Source organism: Saimiri boliviensis, chromosome 15 (assembly GCF_048565385.1).
Source record: "Saimiri boliviensis isolate mSaiBol1 chromosome 15, mSaiBol1.pri, whole genome shotgun sequence".
In the NCBI taxonomy this organism is placed as follows: domain Eukaryota; kingdom Metazoa; phylum Chordata; class Mammalia; order Primates; family Cebidae; genus Saimiri; species Saimiri boliviensis.
The window spans coordinates 46,540,655-46,559,986 of NC_133463.1; the positions used below are offsets into that span (position 1 = coordinate 46,540,655).

Below are 19,332 nucleotides of genomic sequence, written 5' to 3' on the forward strand. Positions count from 1 at the left end.
GCTGGGCATGGTGGTGGGCACCTGTAATCCCAGTACTTTGGGAGGCCAAGGCAGGTGGATCATGAGGTCCAGAGTTCAAGAACAGCCTGGCCAAGATGGTGAAACTGCATCTCTACTAAAAATACAAAAAAATTAGCCCAGTGTGGTGGCGCATGCCTGTAATCCCAGCCACTTGGGAGGCTGAGGCATCAGAATCACTTGAACCAGGGAGGCAGAGGTTGCAGTGAGCCGAGATCGTGCTACTGCACTCCAGCTTGGCAGCAGAACTAGACTCCATCAAAAAAAAAAAAAAAAAGAAAGAAAAAATAGCTGGGCATTGTGGTAGGTGCCTATAATTCCAGCTACTCAGGGAGGCTGAGGCAGGAGAATTGCTTGAACCTTAGAGGCTGAGGGTGCAGTGAGCTGAGATCACACCACTGCATTCCAGCCTGGGTGAAGAGTGAGCCTCCATCTAGAAAAAAAACAAAAGGAATTTTCCTATATAACTGTCTTGGTGCCACGGAGTCTGCATCTATAATTGTGAATAACTTGTACTTAACTACTTCCTCATGAAGTGGTTATGGAATTAAATTATTAGTGAAAATAGGTCTATGCAATGGACATTCAGTAAACACTGGTTTTAAAAACTGATAAAGATGGAGTTGATGGATGAAAACTATTTATCTGCACTTTGACTCCTCTAACTTAAGTAGCTGAGTATTGAATGTATTATTTGGCTTACATTAAAAATCAACAAGAATTTTTAGATAGACCTCATTCTGGTTTAACCAAATTCTCTACTAAAAACAAATTTCCAGTTTCAATCCCTTCAGGAGATATAAGGGCAATCCCACAAGCCCATGCTTGCCTTGCATTATTCCTTATTGTTTATCTTTTCTGTAAGCTAATGAAAAGTTAAGGATGTTGGGGAGTGGGTGTGACAACAATATCAAAAGAACCCTCAAACCAGCCAGTCTTAATATGTTACTCCCTATGTGATATAGGAGAAAGGTCTTCAATTACAGACCAAACTATCAAGCTACACATCATTAATGAGACAGCTGGGAATCTGTGAGTTGTGGGTCCAAGGCCCTGGGTATGTTTACAGCATTGTCCCTGAGGCAATTTCAGATCTAAAGGGTTTCTGCATTTGGATAGCCAGCTAGATTCTTAGAATAAGGTATCTGCAAGATGCTTGAGCCCAGGAGTTCAAAACTAGCCTGCACAAAAAGGTTATTTACTCTAATGTTTTCATTTTGGAAACCAGGTAAGTGGAGCTTAAGAGATGCTCTGTCACTTACACAGTCACACAAACCATTGTCATAACAAGACAAAAGTCTCAAATGTCTATATTCCAAAACCTCTGTGCTTTGCATTGTCATAGACTGTCTGGGGCTAATTATCTGATGACAGCAATGGCAACATAAAACACTCTCTACAGGCAAGGCAAATTATGTTTTAAAATTGAGAAGGCACATGTAATACACAAAAAGACTGAATTTTACACCAAACTTTCACTGGAAAAAAAAAATGGAGAAAATGCCATCCAGTGAATAAATAGGTTGATATGAATTTGGGGTGCAGTCACTTTACTGAAAATTGGAGTGAAAAAGACAGCTAGTGCTCATAGAAAGTAAAATAACAGCATGTATTAAAACAGAAGGTGGACCTTTGAAATAACATTTATGATAATGGTAAAAGTATCTCTTTCACTCTCGCAGTTAATTATTTTATTATATTCTCCTTTAAGCTCATTTCAAGTTATATGTTATACAATTTTTTCCCTATCATCTATTCTTCCCAAAATACACCTTTTGGACACCTGTAAGATGTCAGAAAAAAATGTATGATTCCATACAATCCATACAAATCTGATTACAAGGTCAGAATCTGGTAAATAACTAGCAGTTGATCATCCAAATGTTCATCAACAGAGGACTGAATAAAGAAAATGTGGTATGGCTGGGTGTGGTGGCTCATGCTTGTAACTCTGACACTTGGAGGCTGAGGCGGGAGGATTGCTTGAGCCCAGGAGTTCAAGACCAGCCGCACAAAATAGTGAGACCCTTCCTCTAAAAACAAATTTTAAAAAATTAGCTGGGCATGGTGGTGCACCACTGTATTCCTAGTTACTCAGGATGCTGAGGTAGGAGGGTCACTTGAGCCAAGGAGTTTGAGGCTTCAGTGAGCTATGATCATGCCACTGTACTCCAGCCTGGGCAGCAGAGTGAGACCCTGTCTCAAAAAGAGAGGGGGAAAAAAAAGAAAATGTGTTATATGTATACCATGGAATACTACTCAGCCATAAGAAAGAGTTAAATCATGTCTTTTGCAGCAAAATGGATGAAACTGGAGGCCATTATCTAAGTGAATTGACTCAGAAAGTCAAATACTGAATGTTCTTACTAATAAGTGGGAGCTAAACAGTGGTACAGATGGATATACAGAGTGGAATAATATGCATTGAAGACTCTGAAAGGTGGGAGAGTAGGAGTGGCATAAGGATTGAAAAATTACCTATTGGTACAATGTTAACTATTCAAGTGGTAGGTACACTAAAAGCCCAGATTTTACCACTGTACAGTATATTAAATATGTATTATTAGTAATATACTCTGGTACCCCTTAAATCTATGAGTGTACACTTGTTTAATTACCAACTTTTTAAAATAGCAATTGATCAATGAGGATCTTTGGGATGAAGGAATAGTAGTAGAAGAGAGAGGCAAAACTTCATTCAGATGACAAATGTAATAACATGTTTTCAATAGATTATGGTCATTTCTAATCAAATCCTGGTAAAGCAACAAATTCAGGTTAGCATCCAGACCTGGCACCTACTATGTATGTGTTACAGAAAGACTAACTTGTAGGACTTTTTTGATATTTATAAATTACACACACACACACACACACACACACACACACACATGCATGCGCACACACACACACACAGACATACACACACACACATATATATATATATATAGAGAGAGAGAGAGAGAGAGAGAGAGATTTTATATATGAAATTGCTGGCACATGGTAGGTACTAATTAAAGGTAACTAGTGTTATCATCATTACTTGTCTCCTAAGTTAATTCATTCTCATCATGCATATAGGCACTTAGTGGCAGAGTTATGAATAGATTTGTATAAATAAAAATCTAAGATTTTTATTTCTCTTATGATGTCACAAATGCAAATGAGAAGTTAGATTTATGTTTGTTTTCATACTCAGACAATTTTCTCTATTTGTACCAATATGGGTCACTTGATTTATTTGGGAGTGCTATTGATTTTTTATATGACAGATCATGATATAATAGATGACAATATTACTGGAAACCTTAAAATATCCTTAACAGTTTTCAGGCTGTTGTCACAATATTAGTTCACTGGGATTTAAGGAGTATTGTTTGTACTCTTAATCAGAGAAGGCATGCAAGTGGAATGTCTTGTATTAAAGTACAATTAAAGTTCATTTGAGAAATTCACAGAAAATATATTGTCAACGTACCTCAGAATTTACAAAAAGATACAAACAGGACACTATGGCAGGTTTATGAAGAAATAGATTCCTGAATGGCCAGATTTTAATGTTTGTGGGAATCACTGGCTTTCCATCTTTCTGCCTGAAATAATAACATTTATTTTTTCAGTCCTTTTGATTAGACAATTGCTCCTAATTGGGAAGAGTTATTAAAAACAGAAATCATTGGTTACCAGGATATGAATTTATTGACTGAGTTTTTCTAACATGGCAAGAAGCTGGACAGCACTGTGTTTGAAAAGAATCTGAGTCTTTGGCCACTCAGACAGAAGATAGTGAAAGAATAGGAAAGGAGTCCCAAAATACAAACATAGTATTTGTAAGAGTTTTGGGAATGTAAGCCCTTCAGGGTTCATTATTAAAAAGAAAGAGTGCATTTATAGTACAATCCCAGGGAGATGAGCCTCCCATAGTGCTGCCTACAAGAAGCAAACAGACATACAGACTACAATCAAGTTTTACAAAAACATACAATTACTTGCAGTACATCATAAAATTCCAACAATAACTCTTCAAACTATAGTGCACCTCTGTACCTGTAGATTCCTTTCCTTACAGGGATGTTTAACATAAATCCAAATTGAATAACATCTTGGAGTGTTTTTCAAAAGCAGTCTCTGATTTCATCACACTTGCTTTGCACTTTTCTCATGAGCAATTGCAAAATAAAAAAGTGAAAAGATGCTACACTCCAAAATGCTGTTCCACCTTGGTTGTTACATAAGTTCAACTTTTGGGGCTCTTCCTGTATTATCTCTAAACCGATATGTATTTTTTAAAGTATTAGAAATAAGTGGTCCCATCCATGAAACTCCACAATCAAATGCAATATGATATAACATTTAGCACATTCTTATTTACTGTTGAATTTAGTTTCTTTTAGGTATATCTTTGGACTTCCTCCCCTGATCCTTGCTCTGTTGCCAGTAGCATCATCTGATTGTGATATTGAAGGTAAAGATGGCAAACAATATGAGAGTGTTCTAATGATCAGCATCGATGAATTATTGGTATGTGCCTATTTTGTTTTCCTCACCTTTTCATGCATTGGGAAAATATGAACTATTTTGGTATGCAGTTTTATAATCAAGTATTCATCTTTCTTGACAAGAAAGTGATATAACTACAGAATAAAATTCAATGAGCTACTAACCATATATTTTTATAGTTGACATAATTATGTAGCTTAAAAATAATTCTTTCCTAGACTCTTAAGATTCTCACAACTACTCATTTCAGTCCTATTTCCCTTCACTACTAAATTTCTCCTAAGCATAATTCAGTATCACTGCCTGCATTTACTCATTTACTCACTTCCCATTTACCATGTTAGTCCCTGTAGAAGCATTACATTGAGAGGGAAAATAACAGAGTAAATATTTAAGACTTATGGTGAATAGATGCATATTTTATCTGAATGTGTGTATGTATATGCATAGTTATTTATATGTGTGTATTTTATATCTATGTGTTATCTATAATTTACTGTGAGTTAAATGTTCTATTCATGGTGGGTAAAGCTTTTCTAATTAATAGATTTAATACCTTAGAGCCATTTTAGGTTTCTAGAAAATTTGAGCAGAAAGTAGAAAATTCCCATATACTTTCTCTTTCTCTGCACTGTTTCCCTTAACATCTTACATCAGTATGGTCCATTTATCATGATTGATGAGCCAGCACTGACACATTATTATTGAAGCGCATAGTTAACATTAGGGTTCATTCTTTATGTTTTACACATTTTTAGGTTTTGAGAAATGTATAACATGACATATCCATGATTACATATCATACAAATCATAAGGTATTATACAAATCCCCTATCCACTGACTCATCCTTCCCTTTCTTCCCCTGAACTCCTAGTAACCACTGATTTGTTTATTTCTCTATAGTTTTCCCTTCTTTAGAATGTCATACAGTTGGAATCATGTAGTCTGTATGTAGTCTCTTTAGACTGGATTCTTTCACTTAGCAATGTGAATCACAGCTTCCCCTATGGGTTTTTTTTTTTTTTTGTACTGTCATAGTTCATTTTTTCTTATTGCTGGATAACAGTCTATTTAAATGCATATACCACCATTAGTTTCTTTCTTCAATGACTGAAAAATATGTCTCAGTTGCTTCCAATATTTAGAAATTACAAATAAAGCTTCTATAAACATGTACATGTAGGATTTTGTGTGGACATAAGTTTTCAACTCAAGTAAATAGCTACAAGTATGACTGCTGGATCATATGGTAAGACTGTGTTTAGCTTTGTACAAAACTGCCAAACTTTCTTCCAATGTGGCTGTACCATTTTGAATTCTTACCAAAAATGAATGAGATCTTAATGCCTTCCATCCTTGACAGGCTTCGGTATTATCAATGTTTCAGATTTTGACAATACTTTAATAGGTTTGTAGTCATATCTCAGTGTTGTTTTAATTTTCTATTACATAATGACACATGATGTTGACCATCTTTTCAGATAATTAATGCCATTTGTATGTCTGCTTTGCTGCAGTATCTGAACTCACATCTTAATGGACATCTTAACAATATTGAGTCTTTTTATCCATTATCATGAACTATCTCTTTTTAAATTTTTTTCATCATTTAATTATATCATCTAGACAGAGAACCAATAAGTATTAATTTGGCAACATTTCTAAATAATTATATGTGTGTAAAACTCTGCAAAAGAAGATGTGACAAATGTGATTGAAAATGCAAACTTTCATCAGAGCTTTGTGCTTTGAATCATATAAAGACTGTAAATATTTGGTTAGATGTATACCTAAGTATTTCATATTTTAGTGCTATTGTAAATGGTATGTTTCTAATTTCAAATTTTAGTTGTTTATTGCTGGTATATAGGAAAGCAATTGATTTTTGTATATTAACCTGTGTCCTGCAACTTTACTATAATCACTTGTTTGTTCTAGAAGTCTGTTGTTGATTATTAGGAATTTTCTACATAAACAACCATGTTATCTGCAAGAGTTATTTTTTTCTAAGGTTTCAGAACTGTGTTAACACAATATGATTGATGTTTTGTTTTAATAGATAATCTGTCTTTTTTCAATCAGATTGAAACTCCAAATAGCAAAGGAAAACTCTTTCAAATGTTCATAAGATGGGAGAAATTGTCTAATCTGTCCCTTCTTTTACTCTACTGTCTCTTCCATATACTCATACCAAAGTGTCATGATGCCTTGAGGAATTTAGTGTTATACCTCTTGTAGGAATATGAGAACTTCAAAGAAATATTATACTACACTATAAATTGTAATCCAGATGTCTCTGATTTTGCCCATTGACAGGAAAAAAAAGTAATGCACAGTAAATGCGAATTGCTCCATTTACATTTCTTGCTAATTTGAACATTGTCTGCATTAGATGATGCTACTAGATTAATCTTTTGAGTCAAGATCATATTTCTCATATAATTTTATTAGACAGAAAAACTAGTGCTAGTTCAACGTTTATAAATAACTATATGTGTGTAAAACTGCAAAAGAAGATGCTATTAAAAATTCAATAAAAGGAGAGTTTTATCCAACAGAGTCATGATACATTTTTTTTTTTTGGTGGGGGAATATAGAGGAGCTTATCGCATTAACACACAAAACAAGAACATCAGCAGCACCAATGGTACTATTTTCAACAAAGAAAACATAGCTATTCTTTTTAAGGAGGTTAATTCACAAGGCATGGAAGAGAACACAGCTAATCAGTCCAACTGAATAGTTCCACAGTAACTTTAAGAATGTTTTCTGTGCCGGGCGCGGTGGCTCAAGCCTGTAATCCCAGCACTTTGTGAGGCCGAGGCGGGTGGATCACGAGGTCAAGAGATCGAGACCATCCTGGTTAACATGGTGAAACCCAGTCTCTACTAAAAATACAAAAAATTAGCTGGTCATGGTGGCGCATGCCTGTAATCCCAGCTACTCAAGAGGCTGAGGCAGGAGAATTGCTTGAACCCAGGAGGCGGAGGTTGCAGTGAGCCGAGATCGTGCTATTGCACTCCAGCCTGGGTAACAAGAGTGGAACTCTGTCTCAAAAAAAAAAAAAAAAAAGAATGTTTTCTGTACAAAGAAGGTGATAAATTTGAGGGAAGGAGAAAGAAAGTCTCAATGAATTAGTAATATCAACATGACTGGCAGAACAGATTTAGTTACTCATTCACTCAGCGTGTACTAGATGCTTTGCAAACATTACAGTGTTAAGTCTTGGGGAGACCATAATACTAATAGCTATGAAGTGCTTATTATGTTCTCAGTGCTTTCCATTCATTAACTAATTTAATCCTTACAACACTCCTTGAGAAAGGCACTCTTACGACCTCTGTTTTACAACAAAAGAATCTGAGGCCCAGGGTTATCCAATTTGTAGGTGACCAAGCCAGTATCTTTGTCTATGCTCTCTATTGTACTCTCCTACCTCCCAATGACAATCTCTGTGATAGTTTATTCATTCACCTAACATTTATTTAGGACCTGATATGTACAAATTACTATGGAAAACCCATTTGTGTGGGTGATGTTGGATTTGGGTATGGGTACAATGATGGACCAAGTACAGATTCTTCTTTTAAGAAGCTTACATTTTGGTGAGGGTTATGGGTTGGTGGTCAATATACAAGTTACAATTTTAAAAGTGGGAAGAGTGACTGCCTGATCGTTACATGCTAGCTTATCGTCTAACAAACAGACTGGTTATAAACCAAGCTCAGAAATGAAAAGATGTACTAGAAGTAGTAAAGTAGCCATTTTAGCCTGTGTAGAGACAACACGTTGTGGGAAATTGAGCTGATCCCCAATATTTTTAGATAGTATACCCCTCCAGTACAATTTGATGAGCCTGCACTTCCAATATACATTTTAGCATTGATTTGTAGATATTTACATGTTGTAGTACTTCCATATACATTAGTAATAATCCACATACAATGACAATTTACAAAGAATGAGATTAAAAACAAAACATAGATAGAACCTCTCACATTTCTGTCCAGTGGCTATGGAGTAGAGTAGCAGAAGTAAGAAAACAGAAATAATGCTGACTATAATAGTAGAGTCCAAATTGGACCCAGGGTAAGGATGAGAATCATTATTCCTACCCACTTCAGAGGGAAAAGGAGGTTTATAATAAATGGTAAAGTTCCTCATTCCATATGTTCTACCAAATATGGAATGCAGATTCCTAGAATTGGGATGACAAAATGAAACCGAATCATCATTTAAGCGTCTTGATACTATCACCAAATAATTTTTGAGAAAGGATAACTCAGTTTACAGTTCTCACAGCAGTAAACGAGATCAATATTCTTGTCAGCTTTTATTTTTATTTTTAAAATTATCTTCCAGTGCAATTATCTTTTGTTTTGATTTGCATTTCTTCAACTGCTAGAAACATTGGATGTTTTTAAGTTTATCCATCATTTATATTTTCTTTCTTTAATTGTTTCTCATTGAGATCAAAATTATCCTTTTAACATATACAATTCAGTGTCTTCAGGCACACCTCATTTTACTGTGCCTCACTTTATTGCACTTAGCAGATATTGTGCGTGTTTATTTGTTTGTTTGTTTTTTACAAAGTGAAGATTGTGGCAACCGTATATCAAGTCTGTTGGCACCATTTTTCCAACAGAATGTGCTCACTTCCTGTCCCTGTTGGTAATTCTTGTAATATTTCAAACTTTTAAATTATTATTATATCAGTTATGTGCTCTTTGATTACTGACCTTTGATTTCACTATTGTAAATTTTTTGGGGGATCATCACTCATGCTCCTATAAGACAGCAAACTTAATCAGCAAATACTTGTGTGTTCTGACTGCTCCACCAACTGGCCATTCCCCATCTCTCTCCCTTTCCTTGAACCTCCCTATTCTTTGAGAGACAATAATATTAAAAATGGGTCAATTAATAATCCTACAGTTGCCCCCAAAGTGTTCAAGTGAAAGGAAGAGTCACACATTTATCACTTTAACCTGAAAGTTAGAAATGATACAGCTTAGTGAGGAATGTGTGTTCTAAGCTGAGATAGGCTGAAAGCTAGGCCTCTTGCACAAAACAGTTAGCTAAGTGGTGGATGCAAAGGAAAGGTACATATGGTCATACATAGGTATTCTAAAAGTGGGGAGAGTAGAAGGAGATTGAGGGTTAAAAAATTAGCTATTGGATACAATGTTCACCATTGGAGTGACGGGTTCACTAGAATCCCAAATTCCACCACTACTCAAAATATCAGTGTAACAAACCTGTACATATACCCACTGAATCTATAAACATTTTTTTAAAAAGAAAAGTTATTGAAGAAAAAAGTGCCATTCCAGTGAACACACCAATGATCAGAAAATAAAACAGGCCTATTACTGACATGGAGAATGTTTTAGTGGCATGGATAAAAAGATTAAACCACCCACAACATTCTCTTAAGGCAAAACCTAATTCAGAGCAAGTTTCTAACTCTCTTCAATTCTGTGAAGGCTGAGAGAGATGAGGAAACTGCAGAAGAAAAGTTTGAAGCTAGCAGATATCGTCTGTTTATTAAGCATAAGGAAAAAAAGCCATCTTCATAACATGCAAGTGTAACATGAAGCAGCAAGTGCTAATGTAGACATTTCAGCAAGTTATCCAGAAGGTCTAGCTAAGATAATTAATAAAAGTCACTACACTAAACAACAGATTTTTCAATGTAGATGAAACGTCTTTCTGTGGAAAATAGGTGACATCTACAACTTTCGTAGCTAAAGAAGAGAAGTCAATGCTTGGCTTCGAAGCTTAAGAGGAAAAACTGACTCTTGTTAGGGACAAATGCAGCTGGTGACTTTAAGTTTTAGCAAAGTATTGCTACTGCTCATTGACAATGCAAAACTAGTTACCCAAGAGTGCTGATGGATAGTAATGTTTTCATAACTGCTACTATAACATCTATTTTTCAGCCCATGAATCAAAGAGTAATTTCAACTTGCAAGTCTTATTATTTAAGAAATACATTTGGAAAGCTATAGCTGCCAAAGATAAATGATTCATCTAATGGATCTGGGCAAAAAATCGAAACTTTGTGAATAGGATTCATTATTCCGTAATAGATGCCCTTAAAAACATTTGTGATTCATGAGAGGAGGTCAAAATATCCACATTAAGAGGAGTTTGGAAAAAGTTGATTCCATCCCTCATGGATGACTTTGAGGGGTTCAAGACTTCAGTAGAGAAAGTAAATGCAGATATGGTGGAAATAGCAAGAGAATTAAAATTAGAAGTGGAGCCGCAAGATGTGACTGAAATGCTGAAATCTCAGGATAAAACTGGAATGGATGAGGAGTTGCTTCTCATGATGAGCAAATAAAGTCGTTTTTTGAAATGAATTTTCTTTGAGTAAAGATGCTGTGAACATTGTTGAAATGACAAGAAAAGATTTAGAATATAACATAAAATTATTTGTTAAAGCAATGGAAATATTTGAGAGGATTTCCTCTAATTTTGAAAGAAGTTATACTGCAGATAAAATGCTTTCAAACAGGATCACATGCTACAGAGGAATCTTTGTGAAAGAAAGAGTTAATCTATGTGGCACACTTTATTGCTGCCTTATTTTAAAAATTACTATAGCCATCTAAACTTCAGCAACCACCACTCTGATCAGTCAGCATCCACTAACGTTGAAGCAAGACCCTCCACCAGCAAAAAACTTGACAACACCCTGAAGGCTCAAATGATTGTTAGAATTTTTCAGCAACAAATTCTTTTTAAATTAAGATATATACATTGTTTTATATATTTTGTTTTAGACATAAGGCTGTTGTACACATTATAGACTACAGTATAGTGCAAACATAAGTTTTATGTGCTGGGAAACCAAACAACATTGTGTGACTCACTTTATTGTGAAATTTGCTTTATTGCAGTGGAACCAAACCCACAATATCTCTGAGATATGCCTGTAATAAATTATGCAATCATTATCACTATCTAATTCTAGAATATTTTCATCATTGCCAAAAAAAATATTCTACCCATTAGCAGTAACTCTTTATTTCCCATCACCAGCCTCTGGCAGCCACTACTCTGCTTTCTGTTCTAGAAATGTGCCTATTCTGGACATTTCATATATGTCTTATATATAATTCATATGTATGATATGCAGCTTTTTGTATTGACTTTGTTTGCTGTGCTTAATGTTTTTAAGATTAATCTGTATGAAAACAGGAGTTAGTATTTTATTTGTCTTTATGGCTCAATAAAATTGTGCATGGATATGCCACATTTTGTTTATCCATTCATCAATTTCTGGCCATTTGCATTTTCCATTATTTGGCTATGCAATTTTTTATGCAATTCTCTTGGTATGAACCTAGTAGTCAAATTGTTGGACTGTATGGAACTCTGTTAAACTTTTTGAGGACCTGTAAACTGTTTCTAAAAAGGCTGTACCATTTACATTTCTACCAGTATTTTATGGAAGCTCTGATTTCTCTACATTCTCACCAAACTTGTTATCATCTAACTTTTTATTCTAGCCATCTCTGTGGGTGTGAAGTAGTATCTTATAGTGACACTGATATGTATTTCCTTGATGACTAATGATGTCAAGAGCATATTTTCATTATTGGCTGTTATTATTATCCATTTTGTATATCTTCTTTTGCAGAAATGTTTATTCAAATCATTCAACCACTTTTAAACTGGGTTTTCTTTTCATTTTTACAGTTGTAAGAGTTATTTATATGCTCTGGATCCTAGACCTTTATCAGATATTGTAATTTTTCTTCCCATTATTTATACTTTTTGTTTTCTTGATAGTGTCCTTTTAAGGACATTTTTAATTTTTATGACATTTTTAATTTTTTTCTGGTTCACTTACTCTTGTTGCTCATGTTTTTGTTTTCATACCAACGAAACTATTGCTTAATCCAGACAACAAAGATTTACACCTATTTTTTATTCTAAGAGCATATGAGTTTTAGTCTCATATGTTGGTCTTTGATTCATATTGAGTTAATTTATGTATATGGTGTGAGGTAGGGGTCCAACTTCATTCTTTTTCATGTGGCTATCCAGTTGTTGCTGCATAACATTGAAAATTCTATTTTCCCTCACTGAATGTCTTGGCATCCTTGTTGAAAATGAATTGAACTCAAATGTACTGGTTTATTTCTGACCTCTCAATGATAACCCATTGATATATAATCCCTATGCCAGGACCACAGTCTCAATTACTATAGCTTGGTTTTAGTTTTGAAATCAGTTTTGTCCTCCAATTATGTTTTTATTTTCTTAAAATCTTTTATACTGATGAAATTACTGTTATTTATCTTATGAATTACCTACCTTTTCTTGGGATTAGTATATTAAATATGTTTATAATTTAAATGCAATCTGAAGCACTCTGATGATGTCACATCTCTGTGCAATTACTAAAACATGTGACTCCATATACTAGTAAGTATGGTCCAGTGAGTGGCATGGACAGAAGCAATGACAGACCATAGAGAAGTGGCAGGGAACTTAAGGGTATTCTCTTTGTTATAGCTCTCAAGATCAGTTTTCATTCTCCCATTAGATTTTGATGATATTCTCATCATTTGGTAAGAGCACATTATAATATATTAAGTATAATTTTATTTATTTATTTATTTATTTAGAGACAGTCTCATTCCATCACTCAGACTGGAATGCAGTGGTGTGATCTCAGCTTACTGCAATGTGTACCTCCTAGGTTCAGGCGATTCTTGTGCTTCAGCCTCCCAAGTAGCTGGAATTACAGGCATGTGCCACCACACCCAGATAATTTTTGACCTTTTAGTAGAGATGGGGTTTTGCCATGTTGATCAGGCTGTTCTTGAACACCTGACCTCAAGCAATCTGCCTGCCTCAGCCTCCCAAAGTGCTGGGATTACAGACATGAGTCACTGTGCCTGGCTTAAGTATAACTCTATAGTTGTCCTATCTGTTTAAAACATCTTTTCATTCATAATTTTCTTAATTTTTGATAAATAACTTTATTTTTATGTAGTGACATCTATATAATAAAATTTCAGAGGGTACAATGTGGGCACCAAGGTGGGAAGGATCAGGAGCTGATGTGAAATTTATACAGAAATAGTTTTCCTATAAAGCCACAAATAAGCAATACTTGGAGAAGAAAGGACTAGTTTTTCCCCCTTGAATAATCTTGGCATCCTCATCAAACATCACTTGACCAGAGATGTATGGGTTTATTTCTGGACTCTCCAATTCCATTTTGTTGATCTATATATCTATCCTGGGTCAGTACCAAACTCTTTCTTTGGATAAGCTTTAAAATCAGGAAGTATGAATCCTTCTATTTTGTCTTTTCTTTTTGAGACTGTTTTGGTTATTTCAGGTCCCCTACAATTCCAAATAAGTTTTAGAATCAGCTTGTCAAATTTCTACAAATAAGTCAGCTGGGATTCTGATAGTGATTTTGTTTCATGCATAAATTAATTTGGGAATATAATCTTCTTAATAATGTTTAAAAATGCTTGTCATCCATGAACATAGGATTTTTTTTCCATTTATTTGTATCTTTTAAAATTTCTTTTAACAATGTTTTATAGTTTTCAGAATATAGGTTTTACCCCTCTTTTGTTAAATTTATTCCTAAGTATCTTTTCTCTTTAATGCTATTTCAAATGGAATTTTTCATTATTTTATTTTTAAATTATCTATGATTTTTAACTCTCTACTCCTTGTATACTTAAGTATGTTTCTTATTTCTCCAAATTAGTCTACATGTATGTTAAAGACAGATTTTATGTTTGAGTCATCTTTGTATCTCACAATTAGCCCAGCATCTTAGTTTTTCAAATATTCAATAAATAATTTATAGATTGTTAGTCAACACCATAAATTAATGAGGACCCAGAACTAGTTTGAAATAATCTAGGAAGCCTTTTTTGGAACATATGTTTCCTTAGAAATTTGTTATGAATCAAATGTCAGATACTTTTTGATATCAATGTGAACCAGTTTGGGATGTTATACAATATTTTTTATCCATAAAAAGTTATTTTACCTGAATATAACACACATGATTAAACTATGTAACTCTTAGTCACCAGAGCAGAGGTTGTTTCAAAATATAAAGGCTATTAGAAATGGTCAGACGTTTTTTAGGAATAACTCAGTCTAATTGTAGGCCTATATAGGGCTGTCCCTTTAAATTATAAATTTATAAATCTAATGACTAATAGGTTATAATATACTTTTACAACTTTCAAAATTTTTAATTCTGACTGTATTCTAGAGACTTTCACAGATTCAACTTCTGTCTTTGCATTGATAGCTCTCCTATAACCTGAGGTTTACATTTCTCCCATGAGCTTTAGGACCGTTTAAATCAAATATCAAGTAGAGATCTCTACCCAGATGTACTATGGCACCTCATGCATAATAGTGAATTAATTACCATCACGGTTAGCCTGTTCCTGCTTCTAAATTCTCTATCTTAGATAATTTTAGTATTTTCCCAGTCTTTCAATTCTGAAAGCCTGAAATCATCTTTGATAGTCTTCATCTCATCCATCACCAAATTCTGTATTTTAGTATATCATATTAACACCTATATTCTTTATTTACTCTGTAGAGTTCTACTACTAATCTTAGTTCAAGCAGTTGTCAGATCTCACTGGGACCACTTCTGCAGCTTCAGTAGGGTCTGGCTAATCTTCCTGCCTCCTCTGCACATTTGGCCTCTTTAATGGTGCTTGAGTTATCTGTCCCTTTTCCTTCTTTGAAAAAATTTTCAATAAAATCTTCCTCCCAGAGTACCTGTCAGGATTTGGTCTTGCATTTGAATGGTTTGCTAACAGAAGTAGCCAAAGAAGGATCAAATTCTAGTCAAATATTGCTTCAAAAATATGTGTAAATAAATGGACGATGTTTAAATAATTATAATTAAAACAGAAAAGAAAATGTAAATTGATTACAATAAAAATTAGTTTATTAATATCAAGTTATGCTAGAGTAAAATATAAACTTCCTGTTTATATGACTCAGTAGCATGACTAATCTGTTGCAATTTAACAAGAGACATTGCCTTTTAAGAGGCAAGGTTTTTTGTTTTAGGAATAACTTTTTTAGTTATAAAAGTTAAAAGACAGAGACTGCCTGAGTAGATTTTAAAAACCCTACTATATATTGTCTACAAGAAAACTACTTGAAATGTAAAGATACACATAGATTAAAAGTAAAAGGATGGGGAATAATACACGATGTTAACACTAATCAAAACGGGAGTATCTTTATTCATTTTAGTCAAAGCCAACTTCAGAGCAAGGTGGACTATCATGGAAATAGAGAGGGAGCATTACAAAATAATAAAGGGTCAGTTCTCCAAGAAGACATAAGAATCCTTCCTTAATCACAAGCATTCCTATACACCAATAATAGACTTAAAGAGAGCCAAATCAAGAGTGAAATCCCATTCACAATTGCTACAAAAAGAATCAAATACCTAGGAATACAACTAACAAAAGATGTAAAGGACCTCTTCAAGGAGAACTGCAAACCACTGCTCAAGGAAATAAGAGAGTACACAAACAGATGGAAAAACATTCCATGCTCATGATTAGGAAGAATCAATATTGTGAAAACAGCCATACTGCCCAAAGTAATTTATAGATTCAACTCCATACCCATCAAGCTACCTATGATCCTCTTCACAGAACTGAAAAAAAAAACACCTTAAACTTCATGCAGAACCAAAAGAGAGCCTGCATACCCAAGACAATTCTAAGCAAAAAGAACAGAGCTGGAGGCATAATGATACCTGACTTCAAACTATACTATAAGGCTACAGTAATCAAAACAGCATGGTACTGTACCAAAACAGAGATATAGACCAGCGGAACAGAACAGAGGCCTCTGAGGCAACGTTGACCTTTGACAAACCTGACAAAAGCAAGCAATGGTGAAAGGATTCCCTGTTTAATAAATGGTGTTGGGAAAACTGGCTAGCCATGTGCAGAAAGCAGAAACTGGACCCCTTCCTGACACCTTACACTAAAATTAAACCCAGATGGATTAAAGACTTAAACATAAGACCTAACACCATAAAAACCCTGGAAGAAAACCTAGGCAAAGCCATTCAGGACATAGGCATAGGCAAGGACTTCATGAGTAAAATACCAAAAGCATTGGCATCAAAAGCCAAAATAGACAAATGAGATCTAATTAAACTCCAGAGCTTCTGTACAGCAAAAGGAACAAACATTAGAGTGAACCAGCAACCAACAGAATGGGAAAAAAATTTTGCAATCTACCCATCTGACAAAGGGCTAATATTCAGCAACCAGCAACCAACAGAATGGGAAAAAATTTTTGCAATCTACCCATCTGACAAAGGGCTAATATTCAAAGAACTAAAACAGATTTAGAAGAAAAAAACAAACAAACCCATTCAAAAATGGGCAAAGGACATGAACAAACATTTTTCAAAAGAAGACATTTATGAGGCCAACAAACATATGAAAAAATGCTCATTATCACTGGTCATCAGAGAAATGCAAATCAAAACCACATTGAGATACTATCTCATGCCAGTTAGAATAGGGATCATTAAAAAATCTGGAGACAACAGATGCTGGAGAGGATGTGGAGAAATAGGAACACTTTTATACTGCTAGTGGGCGTGTAAATTAGTTCAACCATTGTGGAAGACAGTGTGGTGATTCCTCAAAGACCTAGAAATAGAAATTCCATTTGACCCAGCAATCCCATTACTGGGTATATATCCAAAGGATTATAAATCACTCTGTTATAAAGACACATGCACATATTCATTGCTCCACTGTTTACAATAGCAAAGACCTAGAACCAGCCCAAATGCCCATTGATGATAAACTGGACAAAGAAAATGTGGCACATATACACCATGGAATACTATGCAGCCGTAAAAAACGATGAGTTCATATCCTTTGTAGGAACATGGATGAATCTGGAAACCATCATTCTCAGCAAACTGACACAAGAACAGAAAATCAAACACCGTATGTTCTCACTTATAAGTGAGTGTTGAAAAATGAGAACACATGGGCACAGGGAGTGAAGCATCACACACTAGGGTCTGTTCAGGGGAATAGGGGAGGGAGAGCAGGGGGTTGGGAGGTTGGGGACGGATAACATGGGGAGAAATGCCAGATATAGGTGACGGGGGGATGGAGGCAGCAAACCACATTGCCATGAAGGCACCTATGCAACAATCCTGCATGTTCTGCACATGTACCCCAGAATCTAAAGTGCAATTTATATATATATATATATGTAAACCTAGATTTCTTACCTAGTTTGTTTAGTGATTTTCTCAGTGTGTTATTATTGCTCAGAGTAAACTGACAATTTTGAGCAAAGAATTGGTCATCTGAGAAACAGAGAAGAAACCATTGTAAATAGTCTCTCTACAAAATAAAAGCAACTCTGTGACAGTGAAAAAAAAAAAGAAAAAAGAATCCTTGCTCTGTATGTATCTAACAACAACATCAAACTCTGTGAAGCAAAAACTGATAAACTGCAAGAAATACACATATCTATTATAGTTGGAAAATTCACAGCCTTCTGTCAGTAATCGACAGATTCAGCAGAGAGAATATCAGTAAGGTTGCCAACTTGAAAGCACCATGAATCAATTGGATGTAATTGACATTTATAAAATACTTCATCAAACAACAGCATAATACACATTTTCTCAAGTTCATATGGAGTATTTCCCAAGATTGAATATGTACTGAGCCATAAAATACACCATAACAAATTTTTATAAAGTACAGGTCATGCACAGTATGCTGTCAACCAAAATGTAATTAAAGTAGAAATCAATAAAATAAGAAAAATAGATGGAAAATTCCCAAATGCTTGGAGATTAAAAACACATTTTTGATAACATATGGCTCAAACAAAAAGTCTCAAAAGACATTTTAAAATATTTTGAATTAAATGAAAAGAAAATACATATTTGTGTGATACAGTGAGAGCAATGCTTAGGGTTTTAAATGCATAGAAAGAAAAGAAAAAAAATGTACAATCAATAGTCTAAGCTTTCACCTTAGGAAAACAAAAATGAGAAAGAAAATTAAAACTAAACCAGAAGAAAATGAATAATGAAATTGGAGATGAAATTGAGAATAAGAAATTAATGGAGGAAAATCAATGAACCCAAAACTGGTTCTTTGAAAAGATCAATAAAATTAATAAGGCTCCAGCCAGGCTGACCACGAAAAAAATAAAGAAGACAAAAATTACTAATATAAGAAGTAAAAAGAAAGCCATAACTACTGATTCCATAGGCATTAAAAAGATAATAAGGTCATATGAGTTTGATGGTTAATTTTATGCATCAACTTGGCTTGGCCAAGGAACACCAAGGGTTGCCAGCAGCCACCAAAAACTACGAGAAAGTCATGAAATGGTTTCACCAACAGAGCATCCAGAAGGAACCAACTTGCAAATACTTTGATGACAGACTTTTGGCTTCCAGAACAGTGAGAGAGTAAATTTCTGTTGTTTTAAGCCACCGTGTTGATGGACAATTATAATGGAAGACCTAAGAAACTCAAATAAATGGTGACAAAAGTGGACAACATCTTGAAAAAACTTTCACTAACACTCCACTTTGAAGACAGTCAGTGGAAATGTCTACTAGGAAAAAGCAAGTAAACTGGGGAAATGACCCCTAAATATGGTAGTCTCTATGAAAAGCACAACACTGCTTTCTCAATTGGGAGGAAACTTGAAAACCGAATGACCACTCTTTTCTCATGCAGGCCAGCTCACCATACACCATGATGTAC

At 34.6% G+C, this 19,332-nt stretch overlaps 1 protein-coding gene across 2 annotated transcripts in view; it reads left to right on the forward strand.

Annotated features, from left to right (window-relative positions):
• The window catches only part of IL7 (interleukin 7), a 69,059-nt gene that overhangs the window by 2,489 nt on the left and 47,238 nt on the right, over positions 1 to 19,332 (forward strand). Inside the window, exon 2 of one of the 2 annotated variants that reach the window (XM_003940191.4) lies at positions 4,403 to 4,539. In XM_003940191.4, the coding sequence (XP_003940240.1) occupies positions 4,403 to 4,539 (137 nt within the window). Of the gene's footprint in view, positions 1 to 4,402; positions 4,540 to 19,332 lie in introns of those variants that run through there. The other variant, XM_074386968.1, reaches the window with a different exon arrangement.